Below are 23,367 nucleotides of genomic sequence, written 5' to 3' on the forward strand. Positions count from 1 at the left end.
TTCTTTTCCATGGTAATGAAAGAGTGGAATATTGTAACCTACCCCACCATTCTTTTGATATTGTTTTTATAAAGGCTGACTTTAATATGTAGCTTGTAGATGAACATTTTTGTATAAGAATCCAAGGTACTAACTTCAGAAGAGACAGACCCTAACCTTCAAGCATCTCAGCTCCAGATTTGCTGACCTTCAAGCGTGGAGCTAGGAATACATGAAGCTGGGATGATGTGAAGCCAATATGACTAAACTAGGATAATGCACACTGAACCATCCACTTGCCTTTTCAGAATAGACTGTGCTTGTCTGCATGTAGACAATTTTGCAACCCCCTCCATGATCTCTTTGCTCTGTTCCCTTCTCCCTCCGTATAAAAAAACCTCTGTCTTCAATGAGAAGTGGAGATGGGCTTTGTCACAAAAGTCCCCTATCTTCCAGGCGATGGGCTTTGAGACATGAGTCCCCCATCTTCCAGATGGCCCGCATCTGCAAATTAATCACTTTCCTTTATATCAGCACCTGCCTCTCCAATATTGGCTTTTGTAGTGGCAGGCAGCTGGACCTGCATTAGGTTATAGTAATATGAAAGAATACACATAAAAGAGTTACAACTATTAGAAGGAATTGCACACAATTTTTTAAGAGTAAGATTATATATATTATGTATTGCAAATCCAATATGAATATGAAAAAATTTAGATTTAATAGTTTAGTAAATTGGTTATTTAAAATAAAAATATATAAAAATGTAACACTTTACCACCAAATAGCCAGTTAGTAGAAAAAAAAATTCAATTACAGCAATTAAAATACCTAGAAAAAAGTTTGTAGAACCTATATGAAGAACAACCAAATGGTAATGAAAGGTATGATTAGGGTTTTAGTAAATACAGGAAATAATACATTCCTAAATGAGAACACTGATTTTAGTAAAGATGTCTTTTTTCCCTTAAATCTTAATGGACCTAACAAAAATATCGATGAAAATCCCACTGGAACTTACTCTTAGAACCTGACAAAATAATCCTACAGAACTAATGGAAAAATGAACAGGTGAGAAAATAAAGTTAGAGCTCTTCTCACAGCATATTTAAATTTTCTAGAAGACTTTATTAAATGTAAAACAAAAATTAACTGTTAAAACATTAGAAGAATATAAGTGACTAGTAAACTTCCCTGTAAAGGAAAATACCTTAAGTATGACAGGTAAAAAGCCAGGAAAATTCCTTGGCAGGTAGAGTAGAGAAACTGAGACAGACAGCGGAACACAATGGCCAAGCAATTTACAGTCATATACAAAAGCTCACCTCCCTAGAGAATAACATCTAGGCCTCAGCTCCAGGTCCAGAAAAGCAGCAAAACCAGGTGGGCTAAGCCAAAACCAACTGCAATGACTGAAGACCTCTGCCTTTTCACTCACCAATCAGTGGAGACCAGGGCCCTGAAAGGGCACACAAGAACTAATGACTGTTCTATTGAAACTGTCCCCTAAAACCTCCCCTAAAATTCCTGCCTTTGAGATAAAATCCTCAAGACAATGAACCCAGCACTGCCATATCCCTCGGGGGAAAAGCCTTGGCCAGTTTTATTTCCCTTCTTCTCCCCCAAACCACTTCTTCCCCCACAGACCCACATCTTCTAAATTCTACATTTCCATCTCAGGGGAACAATGGGCAGCAGCCGCTGGTCTCACAATAATCTCCAGAACCTGTCTCCAAAACCCCCTTTTTTTCAGACTTCCTGGTAAGCTAAGGCAGCACAGCCTAGGCTCTTTTATTGCTTCTTCTATGCTAATAAGCCCTTCCTGTTGTAGTGTCCCCAGCTTTAATAAACATACGCTCATAGTCTCCTGGACTTGTGTTATGAAATCTTTACTACACAAAGTCAAGAACCCACACTCTACTAACTGGCCCTGGGTACAGCAACTCAGGGCCAGGCCCCGATCCAGTAACCTAAGTATAACATTGTAAGATTGTGGAAGAAAAGGGGTCACATATTAACCTGACAAGCTCATGGGAGGCCTACAAGGGCAGTCTTACAAAAACTCAGAGACCTAAAGTAACCACAAAGGATGGTCTAAAATTAAAACTTACTGTATTTTGATGTGTATAATGGGCTCCCATGTATACCGTACACCCATGTTTTTGGCCCAAAGTTTCAGGAAGAAAATCTTTCATTTTAATTTTTTATTTCAATTATTTATTTATTTAAATTTAGAAACAAAACCAATTATTGTATTCCAGGGTATTATTTTGTATGTGGATAACATTATTGCTTTCTAGAGTTATACTTTTAATGCATAAGCATAAATAAATAAAAGAATTAAAAACATTTGTATAGATACAGAATTACTACTACCCCTGTATAATGCTCACCCATATTTTTCCCTCAAGAACTTGGGCAAAAAAGTACACTTTATATGGCAAAACATAGTATTAACAAAAAGCAGTTCATGGTGGGTAGTCATGTCCTAGGCCAGTATTTTTCCTTAACAAAGGTCAACCTTTACCTTAACTGAGCCTGTCTATTGTCTTTTTGCATCTATGATAACATACCTTTGAAATGTCAAAGTAACTTCCCTTTTTCCCAAACCCCTTTGGGCACAAGCTGAGACCACCAATCCCCTCACTGTTATTGTTATCATGTTAATTGCTGACTGTTAACTATCCCTTACCCACCTATGTAAAAGAAGTATCTATCATTTTACCTTTTATCCAATCCCAGAGATTTCTCCCACTTTGCTTTCTCCTGCCTCCCTAATCCATCACCAATGAACTTCATGTAACCCTCTTATGGCTCCTCCTTTGATTCTAACGTATAAAATAAGGTGCTAAATTGCCATTCTCCACAGCATTTCTCATTCTGGTGAGATACTGCTTCCTGGCAAGTGTCCTCAGTTTGGCTCAAATAAATTCACCAAAAATTCTCTATAGGTTTGAATGTTTAAGTTGACAAGATACTTTTAGAGTCAATTAGAAAAATTCTGACACTCCAACAATTTAACACAGGGCATAGACAGATAGATAATTCTCTCTCTGAGATGACAAATGATCTGTAAACATGAAAAAAAATACTGGTAATATCATTACTAATCAGGTAAATGTAAATTAAAACTACCATAAAATGCCTTTTCCCACTTATTTGCAAAGACAACACTTAAAACTAACAAGGTGGCATTTAATAAGAATTCACACTACCATTTCACACCATATTAGAATGCAAGATACTATAAACTTTCTGTGAAATATATTCCCACAAATATATACTTGGAGAACTTAGTTATGAACCAGTAAGCCTACATCTAAAGATCCATTCTAAGAAAAGAATAAAAGTCGTGGAAAAATATTTATATATAATCTGATTCTTAAAATAATGAACACTTGAAAATAATTTAAATACTCAAAACAGGGTCATGGTTATTAAATAATCAAATATCCAAATAATTAACAATTATTATCATTAAAAAGCATATTAATAGCCTTGGCAAATTATCACAAAATGATGTTGTCAAGGAAAAAAGGTTATACAATGTTAATTCCTTCTATTTGTATTTTTATGGTTGAAAAATATTTTATTATTATATATTTATTGCATATTTTATATATATATATTTTATTGTTGTTCAAGTACAGTTGTCTGCATTTCTTCCCCACCACCACCCCTCTGCCCCATCCATCCCCATTTCCCACCCTCGATCCTATTACCCCTCTTTGGCTTTCCATTTGTCCATATGTCCTTTACACATGTTCCTTAACTATCCCTTCCTCTTTTCCCCTCCATTACCCCCCTTAAAAATTACTATAAAATGTACCATATTATCTCCGGGTAATGAAAAGTTGGGAGACTACAATTTTTGTTTTATACTATTCTCTTCGTAAAACAGAAAAAACAACATTGAACAAAAGTCGAAACTCAGTATATTGAAAACCATATTGCTATGGCTACCATTTGGCAAAGTGGCACAAAATAACAGGCATACGCTCATACTGTCACATGTCAGTTTATTGAGGAAACTGAGATGCTAGAGGTTAATTCTAGTCACTTGATTACTTTTCAGTATGTCAAAGAAGACTCCAAAGTCCACAAGTCATTTAGTTATACAATTACTTTCCCATATTTTATTCAAGAACATAAAATTCAAATAAAACAAAATGTACAAGTGAATCTAAAAACTTTTTTTTCCCCCAAAGGGTGGTGACCGAGGGTCAGGAAATACAGTGATATGTAGGAAGGACAAAAATCGAACTGTAAAAGACAAATATTTTTGCTGGATTTTATTTTCAAAGCTTCAAATCCTTCCAACCTTTTAAAAAATTTTTGCACCAAAAAAGGAATCAATACTTTTCATTCCAGTCTTGTCAACTTTAGCCAAAGCCTTTTGAGCTGTAGTCATTTTGCAATTTTTCTGTTAATGAAAATAAAGAGAAAATTTGTTTCAAATACAACACTTAAAAATCACACAAGCAAATCAAACCAGACCATGCAAGTCTCAAGGTTAAGAGAGGTAAGCATTCACTAACATGCTTCACAAGACAGTGAGTATTGAAAAAAGTTCTCATTTCTATTCAGAATTCAGACCTATGAGACAAAATATGTTAAAAGAGGCAGGAGACAAACTGCTGCTTTCTAAGAAGTAGAATTTTACAATTCAAAGGTTTACTCTAGGGGGAATAAATTCTGGACGGTACATTAAGTGCAATAACACAAACAATGGAAATGACACAGGCTGCAACTGTTAGAGGGAGGATTTACAGCCTTCTACATGATGAATAATTCACAGCAATTTACCATCTGATTTTATTCAGAGGCTCTATGGGAAATCAATGACAATGTTATTATAGTCAAAACATAACCTGCATTGCAAAGCATCTTGGATCAGCTAGCTGTCCTTTTTCCCTCCAACCACAAAATGCTTTCCAGAAAGCTGATTCCAAATACCTCTGCCTTGTAAATTATCACTTTTTTTTTTTTTTTTGCTCCATCTTAGCAGTAGGTAAAGAGCAGCTGATTTTTTTTTAGATGCATCACAACTTGTTTAGCAGAGGCATAAATAATGGGAATCAGCAAAGAAAAAAAGTCAGCTGCCTCCCTGGGAAGTGTGAGTCATTGCCAAAGTATCTTTGAAGGGCACAGTATTATGATCCCTGAAATTTTCCTTCTCACGTCTGTCACTTAAAATTTTTACTGGATAGTGAAAAGTGACAGTCTCTGAGATAAGTCATCCCTTGCATTAAATTGACATTCTGGTCCAATCCCTTACCTCACTGGTGCTGTGCCCAAGGAGATACAATGAGCAGTTAGCAGGGTGTGGCAGAATTACTTCTCACAGAGAAACTCAAAAATGCCCCTGCTTATAGAAACCATAGAGATAACCAGCCAGTTAGTCACATCTCAAGTTGGATTACCTCCTGGTATCACATGCCCAGCTAAAGTACATATAGATTAACAAATAAAATGTATTTAAAAACTTCAAGTGGTAATTAAACCAGCTTGGAATGGGCAAGGTCCTTCTAAGCATAAAAATAGAGAAAATCAGAAACAAGAACAATTTCTATATTTAATCTTCAGAAAAATTTAAAACTGTGTATAAAATGAAAAGGTATGTCATGAAAAGTGTTAATAGCCTTAATTTAGAATGAGCTGTTACAAATCAACAAGAAAAACATTACTATCCCAATATAAAAAGACAGGAGACATGAACTGACAATTTGCAAAAATGCAAATGGCTGATAAGCATTTGAAAAACAACTAACTTTATGGTTAAGGAAATGCAGCCTAATTACACAGGCAAACATTTTTAAGAATGAATAATACTAAATGTTGTCAAGAATGCAAGATTAATACTCAGCAGGAATAATGGTTGAGTACAAACTTCTACTACATTTTTGGAAAGCATTTCATATGTATATCTCAATAATTATGTTAGGACTTCATGTTTTCTAAGCTCTTACTCTTAGTTTTAAATTGTGTCTAATGAAATCAGAGATGCAGACTATAAATATGTATCACTTCATAAAAACAAAAAAAAAATTTAAGCTGTGTCCAAAAATAAGGGGATGATTAAATAAATTATATTTCATATGGTGAAATGAAATGAGTGAATATGATGAAAAATTAATAAATTTTCAAAGAATGCTTAATCACACATGAACATTTTCACAATACTGTGATAAATGAAAAGGGCAGAACTATACACACACACACACACACACACACACACATACCAATGCCAATTTAAAAGCATAGATACAAATTTATAATGCATGTACAAGATAAAACTTAGTAAGAAATGTTACAAAAATATTTGTCAGAGTGATTACTAAATTTTGGGGTTATTAACAATTATAATTTCTGGGAAGCTTCTGGACCACAGAGTTGAAAAAACATTACCTGTGGCAGCTCCCTCCCTCTGTCCCACACTGTCACTTAGAATACAGGCAAAGTTTAGGCACACTCTTGCTATGTATATTGCTTTCCTTTGATTCCTAAAGACTTCCTCCTTGCTTGACATTTTCATTGTCATTCACAATTTTGAATTGATGATTAAGTCACAAGTTAATAATTCTTTATGGTTAAAACTGTATGATTACAGTCAAGTACACAATCATTCCTGGATGTCCCCAGGCAACACACCCACTGAGTCTTAAACGTATGTCACTATACCTGGACACACATACCTTTTCAGTCTTCAAATCTTTAGTATTAAATTTAGTGTAATCTTCTTTTGCTTCTATGGGTTCATGTGATAACTTTACTTTCTGCAATGTTAGAGCAGTGAAGTAGTGTAAAATATCACTTTGATACATCAAATCCATTTAGAAAGATCTCATGTGCAATCTGGACCTATAACAAGGCCAAATGAAGCAGCTGACACTGCAAAGTGCTTATTTTTCACAAGTTCTTCTACATTTTGCTTATTATCTAGGGAACTAAGCCACACAGCCCTTCTGAGGAGCAGTTTTGGTAATGGGGGGATATAATTAGGCAAGTCCCACCCCCAGTCTCTAGGAAGTCTAGCAGTATTATTGATCACATACTTTGCATGCACCAGGGACAGACTGCTGACTTCCAGGACAGTTTAAGGGGGTGAATGCAGGAATTATAGCAAAGATGAGAATTTCCTTTAAGGAGGCCAACTATTCAGCCAGAACTTCCTCTTCATTCGCCCCTTGGGCTGGTATAATATACATTTAGGAATAGCTTTTATTACCATCTTTGTATAGTTTCATGTTGTTATATCCTTTCAATTCAATAATCTCATTACATCCAAATAAGAACAACTTTGCAAAGCAAGCAGCCAGCAGGAAAAGGAAGTAGAGAAATTTTAAGCAAATAACTTAAGGCTGCCTTCTAAAATATTTAGGGAAGAGATCTCAATTTTTGTACAAGCACTATTTCCATAAGGCCCAATGCAACTAAGTCAACCTTTATTTCACATTTTCACCTTTCACATGAGTATTTTGCATTCATGAACATGAGAATCTTGTCAAGAGGTAGACTTAGTCTTAATGTTCCCATTAGAGAAGGAATAATGCCACATTTATTATGTAAAAGGTGCAGAGTAGGGCAGATAAGTCTTTAAAAGGAACACTGACTATACAGTGATCCCAACTCAGAATTTCACAGATTTTCAAGCTCTTTGTGGATACTAGAGTGACAAGATCCAACATGGATCTAACCTAGGAAATACAATTTTGATCCCAGCTTCAAAGAACTGGTAAAGTTGGTACTAAAAGATGCCACAGCACATATATAACAAGAAATAAAACATGTCTTGAAATTCTTCTCTAGAACAGAGAGGCATCTGGTACTATATCACATAAAGGGAAAAAACCGCTTGGCCACACAGCAACCTCCAGAAAATGAATCTTCGAAAGAAAGACGTTACTTTATCCTGTGTGAACTACGTACCAGCAGAGTGAATTTAGGGGAACAACCAACTTTAACATGTGTTTAGTAGAAACACGTGTTTCTACTAAAATTAAGACAGTGTTTAGATGATGCGTATTTTCACTAGGAAAGTATCTTCAACAGGGAGAGTAGAACTCAGAGGTAATCACGAAGACTGTAATAGTTTCATTACCACAAAACGCTTAAAGTTATGAGGATGTTTGCTTTCCTCCTGTGGTAAAATATTCTAATACAGATGTTGTCATAAACACACAGGCATATTCACTACTTTTCACTAGTAAGTCAGATTAAAAAATGTTAATGACAAGAGCTTAAGATGAAAGATGTTTCCTTATAAATATTAAACATTTAATAAGATGACTTTGACAACTGGCTGAAAATGGCCCACAACTCACAATGATGCACTGTAAATTTTCCATGTTTTTCTAAAAGTCAAAGTAATAAAGGTCAGGTGCAGGTGCTTTAATGGTTCACTATCAAACAAGACACCAGTTATAAGAACTTGCAAATAAGGAAATGATTGGAGTAGCCTCTGTACATAACTAGGTTTTATGTTATTCCTAGCCTGCTGCTGAATATGTTGAAAGAAAACCATAATTGTTATATTTACTTATATTTTTTGTTATAATAAAAGACTGAATCACTATGGATTTGGGGAAATGTTTCAGAAGAAATAGAAATGTGGCTCAGAAAGACATTAACAAAAGGTATGACTAAATGCCTATAGTTCTAAAAAGAGAAGAGCAAATGACAGAGTACCAAAGGAATTAATGCTAGGATGGATTTGCCTTACAATTCTTACAAATGATTTGCATGAAGAAATTCAGGAACATCTCCAAATCCACTGATTGCATTCAGCTCTGCTAGCTGACAGTGATAAATTCAAAAGATGGTTGGAGTGACGACTGGAAGCTGAGTTTAAACATAGGCAAATGTATGATAGTAAGAAAATGATGCAAAACATATTACAGGCTCCATGCTATCAATTATAACACAGATACAAAGATGAGCCACTGGAACATACTTCCTGAAAACAACTAAATTGCTATAAAATCAATCAAGTCATGGACACAGGCAGGAAAGCTAGCAAAAGACATTGTACTATGCTCATTTAAACTATGGTACATCATCTAGTGCAGTACACAATGTGTTCACTGGGGCCCCAGGAAGACAGAATAGAGTAGGAGACCTTGAAAAGCAACTAAAGTACTCCAGAAGGCAAGGCTGAGATTTAGGAGAAACAAGATGCCAAGATTTAAATCGGGGCTTGGCAAACTACTATCCATGGGGCAAATCCAGATGGCTGCCTACTTTCATAAATGAAGTTTTTTTGGAATACAGCCACACTGGTGCATTTATGAGTTGTTTATGGCTGCCTTTGTATCACAATAGTGGATTTGAGTATTTGTAAGAGACCATCTGCTTTAGGAAGCCTAAAATATTTACTACCTGGCCTTTACAAAGTAAGTTTGCTCACCCCTCAGCTAAATCATAAGTGAAGAAATCACAAATAACTGAAAGTCTGGAAATTAAAATAAGAAAAGAGAAAACTGGGTCTGAGAAAAAAGGCTAAAACCTTCAAAATAGGGTTAGATCCATTCATGAATGACCTTAAAGTTATGTTGGAAGACAGGTATTTGGGAGAAAGGAACATAGTTTTTGGAGGGAGAGAAATAAGTAAGGTGCAAATATGCCCATCCTCTTAGACAATTATGTGTCTGTCCACAAGTGCCACTGTCAGAGACAATGGACTATTTGGACTGGAAGAAGTGTGGGTCTGACTTCCTGGCCCAGTGCTATTCCTCCAGAGAGTGAAAGATGAATCAACTTTGACAACTGGCTGAAAATGGCCCACAACTCACAATGATGCACTGTAAATTTTCCATGTTTTTCTAAAGGTCAAAGTAATAAATGTTTTTGGAGCTACCACCACCTCCAAATAGGACAAAAAAATAACACAAAAAATCCTGAGAATATTGGCCATCTTGAAGTCTGGAAAAAAGAGAAGTTTAACGTCCATAACACGTCCACCTAGCATTACAAGGTTTCTATTATTTTGCTGGCAGGAGAATGACCTCACTGACAAACTGGTGCATGTTTATTTCTCTGTCTTGGAAGCCAGGCCTGGACTGAAGAACACTATAGTGTGTCATCAGGTGTGGTTTATGATTGGCTTCTCTACTCTCCCAATCTGGGAGACAAACACAAGCCGCAAGCCCATAGCACAGAGGAGCTATGGGTGGCAGTTTGAGAATATCTGAAAGAAGAAAAGGCTTTCCACTAACAGAAATATTATACACAAATTGTGTCGATCACTTCAAGTACAGAAAAAAAAGTATGGTCATCCTTGCTCAAAGGATTCTTTGTGTTACAAAAAGCATGCTCTATGTATCTCTGTGCCAGTGGCAACTAGATTTAGCAAACTTTTAGTATTCCTGGTGATTAATAAAATTAATTACAGGGTCTAGCTAATAAGAATATTTAATTGTAATTATATATCTATTATATTTTTATACAGTTTTCTGGCTAACCAACTCTTACTAGGTTTTCACAGTACTTTATTATTCAGGTAAAGTCTATAAAAATATAAAATATGGATGGAGAGCACAGTACAATCTTTATTCCACTTAACATCATTCCATGCAATGTGGGTTTAGTATGCTTTAAAATGCACTACAACAAACTAAACTTATGTGGTAAAAGTATAACACTGTTCCAGGTCCCCCAAAATATCTTAGTCACAGCTTCTCACCTTTGACGGAGTCTTTGGCAATGAAGCTGAAGGTTCTGGAAGCCTAAGGAGTAAAAAATAAGAATTATAGTCATGGTTTTTCATAGGCAAGCAAACAGAAAGGCTGGGCCAACTTAAGATTCAGTAAGCTCTACTTTCTTCTGACAGCTTCACTTCCATATATTGTACAATCATCTCAGTGTAAAGAGTAAAATTTAACTAAATGAATAAGTCTTCATTTCACTACTTAATACCTTGTATTGGAATTGCATGACCTAAAAAATAAAATTAGAACTCATTTGTTGAAATTGAATTGCTTTTCTTTAGACTCTATAAAATTTGCATTTTTGGCATTGTAGTATTTTTTTTCTGTATATAATTAATCTAGCATATATTTAAAAGTTAAAATTAAACAAGGTGGGACCAAAACCCCCCCTAGAACTGTCTTTTGGAAGGCGACTACCTTGTAGTACAGGTTTCCCCCACAGGCGAGTGTTCTAGGAACCATCTGAATCAGCATACCACCTGGTGGTGTTGTGACAGGCTGTATCCGGCTTTAGTGAATTTTTTTGACGACTCAGTCAAGGCATTTGCCTACTTCATGATGGACAGGCACACCTGCCCACACTGTGCCGAGTGTTCAGAAGTTTTTGACCAAAAATCACATGACCGGCATGCCTACCCTCCCTATTCACACAATCTTGCCTTGAGCGACCCCCCCTGGCCATGAAAAAAAGTTCTCAAAGGGAAATGTTTTGCTGATGTGGAAGAAGTGAAACAAAAATATAGCAGAAGAACTAAAAGTTATCAAAATTGACAAGTTCAGAAAGTGTTTTGAGCCGTGGGAAAAAAAATGTCTTGTTAGGCTTACTGCATCAATGGAGAGTACTTTCAAAGTGACTAAAGTTTAAACAAGTAAGAATAAATATACAATTTTTATAAATAAATTCCAGTTTTTGAGGGGTTCCTTCTTAGAGGAACCTCATTATCCCTCCCAGTATTAACAATTGACAAAAGCCACACAAAATGTACCTTTCTTCCATTAGAGAGAACTTTAATTGATTTATCTTTCACCCCAAATGTTTAACCAAAACCAAAACCAGTTTCTGCAAATTATTTTTTAACAGACCTAGGCAATTTGCTAAAAACAGCAATTATATCTATTAAAGGCATTTTACCTTCATGTATCAGAGAAAAAAGTTCTAAGGACGAGGAAAAGCTATTAAATCATCCCTGATATAAATTCTGAACACTTACTAAAATCTGGAAAAAACATTTTTTTTCAACCTATGGTAAAATCTTTATATCATATCAAAGATCTTTATGAAAGAAGGAACACAAATCAAATAATTCTTAAACCCTTTTGCCCTCAAAGACAGTGTTTTTTCCTTTTTTGAATTCCAAGTTCTGGATGCAATAAAAGTACTTAGTGAACATCCAATGACAGAGAATACGGTACAAAAATTTTAAATGTAACTTCTAAAAAATATTCTATATACCATCTACTCTTTCTTTCCCACTTTCATTCACTTCTATTACAATGATCAGAAAGAACCAAATTTGTTAAGTCTAACTGGGGATAAAATTTTAACATAGTTTACTGTTTACAACCGTACCAACCGATAATTCTAACCCTAACACAAGTTCCTGCAATAACTATCCACTAAATCAATTCATTTCAATCAATGAATATCCATTAAAAATCACCTCCAAACTATACAGTCTATGACATAACTAAAAAATAATCTCTTATCAGAAACAGTGCTATGATAAGCCATAAAGACACCTTAATGGTAGAATACCAAGAATTAAAAAGGTACTTCTTAATTACGCCTAAAGATCAACAATACTTACTTTAAATATTTTGATAAGTCATCATTTAATTCTTTAGAGATATAATCAGATATCAGACCATGGGCATAACAAATATAGTCCTCTGAAAAAAAACAGAAGAGTGAAAGAAAAAATAATAATAATTGTGATAGATTTAAAGTCAACCAACGTTCAAATTATGGCTCTATCTTGCCTTGAAAATTCAAGCTTCTCATCCATTTGCTCATTTATGAGATGGGAATGCTAGTATTACCAAAGTAGTGAAGTTTTATGATGGATGACAATATAAGACTATCAAAGATATGATCATATAATGCAAGTACAAAACAGTAGATGCCAACTGACTAAATGATAGTTAAAACCAAAATTCAGGATTGTTTTCTTAGTTGAGGCCCTTGAATACAAATAAAGTTCAAAAATCAGCTGTAAGAATCTGAGATATTCATGTCCTTTGAAAAAGACTAATTGTTTCTAGGTCTGTTTCAAAATAGAATAAATCTAATCATCAAATAGTAATGAATATGCTCACTTAAGAGAAATAATGCCTATTAAGTTCTTGCTGTATAAAAGTCCTGAACATTATATATACTTGCGAACTAATAAAATGCTTTAAAATGCAAAAAACTAAACTCAGCAGAGTGTATAATCATTAATTGAAAAGCATCTGGCCCTGGCTGGTGTATCTCAATGGACTAATGCAGGCCTGTGAACAAAACTGCTGGTTTGATTCCCAGTCAGGGCACGTGCCTGGGTTGCGGGTCAGGTCCCCAGGAAGGGGTGCGTGAGAGGCAACCACACATTGATGTTTCTCTCCCTCTCTTTCTCCTTCCCTTTCCCTCTAAAAAAATAAGTAAATAAAATCAAAAGCATCTGGATCCTTAGTACTGAGTATTAATTAAATACAGTTACATAAGACAATAAAATCTGTTTTAAAGTCCTGTTCCTTAATTCAATATTTTACGTAGATACTAGGAGATAATCAAATTTAATCATAAGAGAATAATCACATGAGAATATAAACGATCAGCATATAGAGAATATTCTCATATTGATATATGGACTCTCTATATATTAATATATGAGAATATATGTTAATAATAACGATCCCAGGTTTGTTGCTGGGATGGATATCTATTTGCTTCGTTTTTTTTCTTTCTCTTCTGCCTTCAAGTTAAAATAACAATTTAACTCAGTATTTTCTTTAAAGACTTATTTTTGCCCTGGCTGAGTGGCTCATTGGTTAGAGAGCCCTACCCTACTCCAGTCAGGACACATATGTAAGTTGCAGGTTCAAGCCCCAATTGGGGCCATATGAGAGGGCCAACCCAATCAATGTCTCTCTCTCTTTCTCTATCTCTAAAATCAATAAACATATCTCGGGTGAGGATGTAAAAGAAGAAAAGAAGGAAGGAAGGGGAAGAGGGAGGGAGTGAGGGAGGGAAAAAAAGTAAGGAAAGAAAGGAAAAAGACTGGTTGCCTCCTGTAAGAGCCCCAAATGGAGATCAAACCTGCAACCTAGGTATGTGCCCTGACCAGGATGGAAACCACAACCCCTTGGTGTAGGGAAGACACTCCAATCAACTGAGCCATCTGGCTAGGGTTGCCTCAGTATTTGTTAGAAAGTGTTTGCTTCTTGGACCACCTGATCTTAAGAAGTCTTCAGTAAGAGATTTTCACTGCCAACGTTGAAATAGAAATGATCACTGAATTGTTTTCAAAATGTGCTCATGGTTCTCTGGGCTAGAAATTATTCAATGAGTCATAAATAAATAAAACAAATTTAAGAATGCCAATGTATCATTTGTACCATTTGTATGGTACTTGTGGTACCATATCAAGCTAAACATCTAAAAAAGGAACTAGAATAAAGAGTGTGAAGCTACTTTATGACTAGAACACTAAATGGCAATATATCCAAACCCAGACCCTTATATTTTGAAACTGAAAACACTGGACTGGGACTAGAGGACCTGGTCTATTAGCCAGGATGAGTGACCTTGGATAAATCATCTACTTCTCTGAAACAACAGTTCTTTTTTATTTTTTAAACTGACATCTGTCTAAATAACCTCTAACATACCTTCTCCTATTAAAAAACAACAAAAACAACAACAAAAACTATGGTTTTATCCATCTATCCATTCATCCATCAATTTATCTGATTCAATCCCCTCTCCTCTTTTGTTAAAACCAACCAAAGACCCTGACAGCTGGTAAACTCAGTATGGTCCATCCACCACTCCCAGAATGGCTGGAGCCATCTATCATCTGTCTGTGGTGTGTTCAGAGAAACGTATGTTTCTGCAAATCAAAAACTGCCTTGATTACCATCAGTCACAAACAGGGCACTGTTCCTAATTTTTATGATGGAAGCCAGATGTTTCAGAATTGTATACCTAGAACCGGGAAACACTGAACTGAAGCTTAAAATCAGAATAATTTCTGTCCCACTATTTCAGAATGTTAATTGCATTGTATGTTTTTATTCAACATATACATAAAAATAACAGCATACTGAGGCAAAAGAACGTACCTAAGTAATATAAAATAAAAAATTGCCAGTTAAATCAATTTTTATCTAAAACTGAAATATTGAGACCTACAGTTGGACATATACTTCTTTAGAGAAAGATGAAAACAGATGCAGCTCTCTGGATACTCTTCTACACAAATAGTATAACAACAAGCTTGAGTGTGGGCTTAAGAGTCAAATCAGCTCCCTGGTAGCTTAGTTTTACCCTTTACTAGTGGTGAGACTTTGAACATAACCTCAAGAATCTCAATGTAAAATGAGACTTACTGGGGTCAGGTGAGATAATGTGTGTAAACTGACAATTTAGTAAAAGGCTTGGCATGCAATATACCCTCAATGAATAAAAGCCAGAGTTTAGGGTTGTTATTATTAGTGTAAAGTTAATATTTGCTCAGTGAATGATTTAAGCATCCATTAGTGATAGAAGTGACCAATGGTAGAAATATTACTTGGTTTGGAAAAAATGCACATCTGCCACAAAACAAGAAGACAATGGCAAGAACGTGAAGCTTCTGAGACATTAAGATTTTGAAATCATAAGATAGACATTTAATCATAGGCAACACAATCCAGATGAATATTATTTCTTATGAAATTATTTACTTACCTTCCTTGTCACTGGAAATCTGGTGACTGGAGAAAAATGCATTTGACTGTACTCGAGCACCAACATTGATGTTACTGGTTTTTAATGTTGTCATAGTCTGATTAACCTATGAAATAACCAAAGGGAAATACCAGAGTATTTTAAACTAACTCCAGATAGTCCTCAATCCATTTAAGATCCAGGAAGAATTATTTCTTCAGCAGATATGAGAAGATAAGAGATGACTGCACATTTGGACAAATGTCTGAGCAGCAGCTATAGCATTTTGGGATGATCTCAACACATAGACTTCCTAAGGGCTACACAATATAAGAGTACTGGCTCTGGAATTGGGCTGCTTGGATTGACTCTGTGACCATGGGCTAATTACTTAACTTCTCCGTGAAATGGGGATAAAAATGCTATCTACCTCAGAGGATTGTTATGAAGATTAAATGAGTTAAGATACAAGGTGGGAGAAAAGTAGGTTTACCATTGTTCATATGGAAAATGTTATAATAATTAATAAATAATAATGTAAGAATAAACTCTGTATTTTGTATACTCACAACTGTAAACTACTTTTTTCCACCCTATATGTAAGGCCCTTAGAACAGAACCTGGCAAAAAGTTTATATGAAATTATTTTCTAAACAAAATAATGTAAACTTCCCAAATTCTAGAAATTTAAGAAAGGAAACTCCATAAATGTAAAACTTCACTATGCCATTCATGTCATTACCATTTGCTAAGGGCAAAAACTAAATGTCAAGATTCTGTTCAGTACTTATATTCATTCTTCACCTACAAAGACTAATTAATACTAAGGTGAATGAAAAGTGAAACATAGGGGCACTTTAAAGATCTTTTCACTACTTTGTATAGTAGAAGTCTGTTACTACAAGGTTCATTTGCATGCTCCCAGGCTCTTAATGTGCCCAGTAACATATGACATACAAGTATGGTTTTCATAAAATTAAAGATAGAAGAGAATCCTAGAAATCGGTATTGTAACTACTGGTATCATTGATTTAAAAAACCTCATCAGCTATAGATCTCCTCTGGTGAGATTCTTAATCAATGTGGAAGTATACTATCTCCTTAGACCAATGGCTTTCAAAGTATTTTTTGTGTTGTTCTTTTTTTAGCCACAGTCCATAGTAAAAAATACACAGCAAGTCAGTACGGAAACATATATAAAAATGTTTCATAGAGCCATACTTAATATTTGCTCTTACTCTTGTTAAATTTTAATACATCCTATCCTATCCTATCCTAGCCATCATATGCTGTTCTATCCCATTAAAAGAAAAATACTGGTTGCAACCTACTAAATCAATTTGAAAACACTGCCAGACCTTATATGCAGTCTACTTCTTAGGATCACTAAGGTATGGGGTATGCCTGGAAGATGACCTTTCTTCAGCATCCAGACACAGAGTGGGACACACTTCCTCTAAGCCTGAATCCAGTCTCCCTCCTTGTCTGGCTGTGTGGGAGCAACATCCACCTCTGAGACACCTGCAGGACCAGCCACAGCAAATGCACATCAAGCCTGGTATTGTCTAGCTTGGGGAAGCTCAGATCTACACCAACAACGAGCAAGAACTTCCTTCATTCAGTGGTGAAAATCATGTGGAAATGAAAGGTCAATGCAGGTGAAAAACAAACAAACAAACAAACAAAAAACAAAAAAAGGAAGAAAAACAGTATCTACCAAACTCCAGAGACAAATGAGTTAGGGATGATGAAAAGTAAAAGATTTCTTTTCATATTGAATATCTTTATAAGTTTTCCTCTCTTAGTTGGAAATACAAGAGTTTAGTTGGAAATACAAGAGGATTAAAACTTACCACATTCTTTAGAATTTTAAAAAGGATCATTGAAATTTTTTGTCATAGGTACTAGAGAGGTACTATACCTTTTTGCCCAGCCACTTTAATGTCTTCTCTTTGCTGTACTTGTAATATTTCTTTTTGCCTATTTCTGGATTACATTAAAAGGAAGAAAAAAACTGAACACAGTGTTAAACAAAAAATAAAACTCATAAGGTTTTATCATATGCAAGATTTATATTCAAAATATTTTAAATTGAAAAACTTAATGTGCAAACCTGAGAGTACACTTCAGACATTAAAAAATTCCAAAACAGATTTTGGGTACCTCATGTTTTATCTAACTATTAAATGAGTGGGAATTAAAGCAAATCATCAGATTATACAAACAAATCTGCAGAAAAGGTAATTTTTAAATAGAAAATTAACAAGTGAAGAAAACTTCATTTTTCTACGTAAGTTTAAGATCACCTCAATGTTTTCAATGGAAAACTACTTTTCTAAAATAAAAACAAAAATTCCAAAAAACTGAAATTAAATGTAGATGCCTAGGAACTTCATTCCATACCATAATATATGTATTTAACTACTTAGTACTGACATAGTGGCATTAGAGGAGAAAAATGATCGGCATTTATACATAAGCAATATACTCCAGACAAAAATAATTTCTGATGGAATTATTTACTTACCTTCCTTGTCACTGGAAATCTTTCACCATATTACAATATAACCATTGCTATTTTAAGGAAATTTAGATTTATGATATGCTCAACCTGACTTTTAAATTATACTTCCTGTTCTCACAATCAATGAACCACTCTTCCCTCAGTAACACTTCATTCATGGGGTTTCTTGGTCTCTATATAATCAGCGGAGGTGGCACTTTCACTCCTAGCTTCCTGTCTCCACACAGGAGTTATCCTGTAACCACTGGAAATCCTAAGGGGAGGTGCAAATGCTCACATGTGACTCTGTGGGAGTCATCTGAGATTATGTAGAATGACATTTTCTCTTTCTCTCTTCTGTAATCACAGTGGGAAATGGAAACCACTTATTCAGGGATGGCTTTTCTGTAATCTGTTAAATTGTTGAGTTCACTAAATGGTTTGCAAGGGAGAGAGGCTGGCAGGTCCCTAGCCTTAGCCCCTGTACATTTCCTCCCCATTTCAGCCAGTGGCTGTCAACATTGTGGGCAATAGAAGGCAGGTTGGAGTGATGGCTGGACCTATGTACCTCTCTCCTCAGGATCTGCCACTAAACAACTAAAGGAGGCACTGCTGCAAATGGCATCCTGTCAGAAGTTTGAGAATTGGAATTTTGCACCTTGGAAGGTGCAAAATCTGCTCTCTCTAGGACTGCCTAGGCAAACAGCCTGCTGCACAACCTGGTAGAGGAAAATGGACATGAATTCCCTAGTGATAATGTCCCATTCCGTGTACATTTGGAGAATTCTAAGAGCATACAGCAATCACTAAAAAACTATGCACCGTTCAAAGGATTTTTAGAAGTGCTGTTCATTGAATGGGCAAAGGACTTGAATAGACAATTCTCCAAGGAAATACAGATGGCCCAGAGACATGAAAAGATACTCAACATCACTAGCCATCAGAGAGATGCAAATTAAAAACAATGAGACACCACCTCACACCTGTCAGAATGGCTATCATTAATAAATCAACAAAAAACAGGTGCTGGTGAGGATGTAGAGAAAAGAGAACCCTAGTGCACTGTTGGTGGAACATAGACTGGTGCAGCTATTGTGGAAAACAGTATGGAATTTCCTCAAAAAACTAAAAATTAAAACCACCTTTTGACCCAGTGATTCTACTGCTGGGAATATACCCTAAGAATTCCGAATCACCATTTGAAAAGAATTTATTCACCTCTGTGTTCATAGCAGCATTATTTACAATAGTCAAGTGCTGTAAACAGACTAAGTGCCCACCAGTAGATGAGTGGATCAAAAAACTGTGGTACATTACACAATGGAATACTATGCACCAGAAAGAAAGGTACTCCTACCTTTTGAGACAGTATGGATGGAACTAGAGAATACGCTAAGTGAAACAAGCCAGTTGGTGAAAGAAATAGTTTATGATCTCAGTTATAAGAAAAATCTAACGAACAAAATAAACTAACGAGCAAAATAGAACCAGGGACATGCACATAGAAACATGGAACAGACTGACAGTGGTCAGAGAAGGGGAAGGGAGATAATAGTGGAAAGAAAGGGAAGCAATTAGTCAAAGAACATGTATGAATGACCCACAGACATGGACAAAGTTGTGGGGATTGACTGTGGGAGCAGGGGTGGGCTGGGCAGAGGAGGTCAAAGGTGAAAAAATTAGGACAACTGTAACAGAATTACAGTAAAAAATAAAACAAAGTAAGTGCTTGTTCACTGCCTAAGACAAATAATCTCCAAAGAAGCTCAGTGCTCAGGTCTCTCCTAAGAAATACTACCTTGACTACTCACTTCCCCTTGTCTCTACCTCTAAATTCCCTGAGAGAACGTTCTACAGTCTGCCAGTTTCCTTCTTCTCTCCCACTCCCTGAGCCAATTGCAATCTACCTCTTTCCCTCTCGAAAATACCCTTTCGGAAGAGACATAGGCTCTGAACCATACTTCCTTGGTTCCTATATACACAGCATACAGTATCACCTTGGGAAGTCACTATTAAATGGCACATTCATACAAACCAGATAGCACACAACACTTGGCTCATAACAAATACATAATATTAGTTAAGAAGAAATGAGAACTGACACTATGTTCATGAAAACAGAATCAGAACATAATACAAAATCAGGCTGATGCTACATTTTTTTTAATGGATGGAGTTTTTTTAAATGTTTTTTTGAGATTACACTTGTCCCATTTTTTTCTCCCCTTTATTCCCCTTTGCTCTGCACTTTCCCTCCCACCACCATCCCTCCCTTAGCTCACATACATGGGTGGTGCTTATAAGTTCATTGGCTTCTCCATTTCCTGTACTATGCTTAACCTCCCACTGTCTATTTTGTAACTATCATTTATGCTTTTTATTACCTGTACCTTTTCCCTCATTCACCCGCCTCTCCTTCCCCACTGATAACCGCCCCATGTGGTCTCCATTTCTGTGATTCTGTTCTTGTTCTAGTTGTTTTTTTTTTTTTTTTTTTTTAGGTTGATAGTTGTGAGTTTGTTGTCATTGTATCGTTCATAGTTTTGATCTTATTTTCCTTAGATAAGTCCCATTAACATTTCAATAAAATAAGGGCTTGGTGATGATGAACTCCTTTAACTTGACCTTATCTTGGAAACACTTTATCTGCCCTTTATTCTAAATGATAGCTTTGCTGGATAGAGTAATCTTGGATGTAGGTCCTTGCCTTTCATGACTTGGAATACTTCTTGCCAGCCCCTTCTTGCCTGCAAGGTTCCTTTTGATAAATCACCTGATAGTCTTATGTGAACTCCTTTGTAGATGACTGTCTCCTTTTCTCTTGCTGCTTTTAAAATCCTCTCTTTACCTTGGGTAATGTAATTATGATGTGCTTTGGTGTATGCTTCCTTGGGTCCAACTTTTTTGGGACTCTCTGAGCTTCATGGACTTCCTGCAAGTCTATTTCCTTTGCCAGATTGGGGAAGTTCTCCTTCATTATTTTTTCAAACAAGTTTTAATTTCTTGCTATTCCTCTTCTCCTGGCACCCGTACAATTGGGATGTTGTAATGTTTAAAGTTGTCCCAGAGGTTCCTAGGCCTCTCTTCATTTTTTTGAATTCTTGTTTCTTCATTCTGTTCTGGTTGAATGTTTATTTCTTATTTCTGTTCCAAACTGTTGATTTGAGTCCCGGTTTCCTTCCTTTTACTGTTGATTCCCTGTATATTTTTATTTCACTTTGCATAGCCTTCCCTTCTTCCTCTATTTTGGGACCATGCTGAAATATTTCTGCGAGCATCTTACCAGTTTTGAACTCTGCATCTGATAGGTTGGCAATCTCTTCAGTGCTTAGTTTTATTTTTGGAGTTTTGATCTGTTCTTTCACTTGGGCCTTATTTTTTTGTTTTGGCATGCTTGTTATGTTGTAAGGGGCAGAGCCTTATGTATTCGCCAGGGCAGGGCAAACCATGTATCTGTGTTGTTGTGCTGTACGTGACGGAGGGGCTGAGAGGGAACGATGCCACTAGTCTGGCTCTTGTCCAGATTTGTCACTTCTCCCCTACCCACAAATTGGGCCTTTCTGGTGCGGATTCCTGGGTGGTTAGGTTTGTGTATGTTTTAAGACCCTGGGTGTCTCTCCAATGAACTCTCCTGTGAGCCTATGAGTTTCTCCTGCTGCCTTAACCCCCATCATTTTTTACAGCCAGAGGTTTTGAGGCTTTCTTTTCCCATGATGGAAGTCTGGGTTTCTCGGTTTGTCTTGCTCTCCAGTTGTTCCTCCCAGTTTATCTGCTTGCAAATGTGGGACCTCCAGTCTGCCAGCCTCAGCCTCAACTACTGGTCCAGCCACGAGTCATCTCAGTCCTGGCTGTCCTTCTCCACCCCTCCTACCGGTCTGGATGAATGTTTCTTCTTTTAACTCCTTGGTTGTTGGACTTTCATACAGTTCTATTTTCTGGCAGTTTTGGTTATTTTTTGTTTTTAAATCTGTTGTCTTTCTTTTGGTTGTGCGAGGAGGCAAAGTGTATCTACCTATGCCTCCATATTGGCCAAAATCCACATTCTTTATGCACATTCTCTCACTGGACGCTCAGAATGAATGCCTGATGAAAAACATTATCTGTTGCCATCTTAAAGGGCTGGGTGTGAGTAAAGTTCAATAAACTGTCCAAATTTATTGGCAGCACAAGCAGTGGAATTCCTTCTGAAGCTGACAGCAAGGTTGTGGATCTGATGTTCATTTTACCAAAATTAATCAGCTATTCACCTGTCTCAGTACTTCTGATCCTGTTTTTTCTGGAGAAGTGGGTAAAACCTCTCTTCCATAGTTCAATAAAACCTTTCTCTCACTATTTCTATATCTCTAGCGACTTTTTCTCTGATTTCTTTCCAGCTCTACTTCTTCTTTCTCTGAGGCCAATCATAACTTCTTTCTAGGGTGACTGCATCCTATCTCAACTAAAGTAAACAAACCCAATCAGGAAGCCCACAACCCTGAGCCAAGGCCCTCTGTGCCTAAAGCCAAACTGTTCACCTTCTCCCAAACAACCCTTTTAGGTGCCCAGGCTCAAATCTCAGAGTCATTATTCACTCCTGCCCTGCTCCCCACATTCCATCACTGGAGTCCATCATGGGAGATGGGAAGGGGCCAACATTATCTTGTAGGGCATGATGTGAGACGGAAAAAGCAAAAAAAAAAACCAAAAACCCCAAAATCACAAAAAAAACCCCCCTGTGTCAGAAATCAAGAGGCTTAGATTCTTATGTTGGATAAGTAATCAGCTCATTTTTAAAAAATCAGTTTAGTAATAATGTTTATGATAAATAAGTCCATATTAAGTGTACAATTTGAAGAATATCAACAAATGTATACAGTGATGTAACCAGTTCATTAAGCCCTTCTGTCACCAATTCTCCCATCCCTACCCAGACCTCAGGTGACCACTGATCTGCTATCATTATAGATTCGTTTTTACTTTATTCTAGAACTTCACAGAAATGGAATCACAGAGTGTGTACTTTTCTGTGACCATCCTTCTTTGCTCATCATAATTTCTTTGAGATTCTTCCAATCTGTTGCAGTGAGTAATAGTTTCTTACTTTGTGTTATGGAGTATATCCTGTATATGTATTCCCACATTTTGTTTACCCACTCACCTAGTGAAGAACATTTAAGTTGTTTCTAGTTTTGGACTATTTTGAAAAAGTTGCTGTGAAATCAAAAGGCTGTTCTGAACACTCTTGCATAAGTCTTTGCACAGATCTATGTTGTCATGTTTCTTGGGTAAATGTC

General features: G+C 36.2%; 1 protein-coding gene across 5 annotated transcripts in view; it reads right to left on the reverse strand.

Annotated features, from left to right (window-relative positions):
- Positions 1-23,367, reverse strand: part of RNASEH2B (ribonuclease H2 subunit B) — an 87,215-nt gene that overhangs the window by 10,590 nt on the left and 53,258 nt on the right. For 3 of the 5 annotated variants that reach the window (XM_053916617.2, XM_024569935.3, XM_053916614.1), the window contains 6 exons: positions 17,513-17,577; positions 15,613-15,718; positions 12,494-12,575; positions 10,661-10,703; positions 6,675-6,755; positions 4,088-4,402 (listed from right to left, as the gene is read on the reverse strand). In XM_053916617.2, the coding sequence (XP_053772592.1) occupies positions 4,304-4,402; positions 6,675-6,755; positions 10,661-10,703; positions 12,494-12,575; positions 15,613-15,718; positions 17,513-17,577 (476 nt within the window). In that variant the 3' untranslated portion in view covers positions 4,088-4,303. Of the gene's footprint in view, positions 1-4,087; positions 4,403-6,674; positions 6,756-10,660; positions 10,704-12,493; positions 12,576-15,612; positions 15,719-17,512; positions 17,578-23,367 lie in introns of those variants that run through there. The other 2 variants (XM_053916615.1, XM_053916616.1) reach the window with 2 other exon arrangements.

Source organism: Desmodus rotundus, chromosome 13 (assembly GCF_022682495.2).
Source record: "Desmodus rotundus isolate HL8 chromosome 13, HLdesRot8A.1, whole genome shotgun sequence".
NCBI classification, from domain to species: Eukaryota; Metazoa; Chordata; class Mammalia; order Chiroptera; family Phyllostomidae; genus Desmodus; species Desmodus rotundus.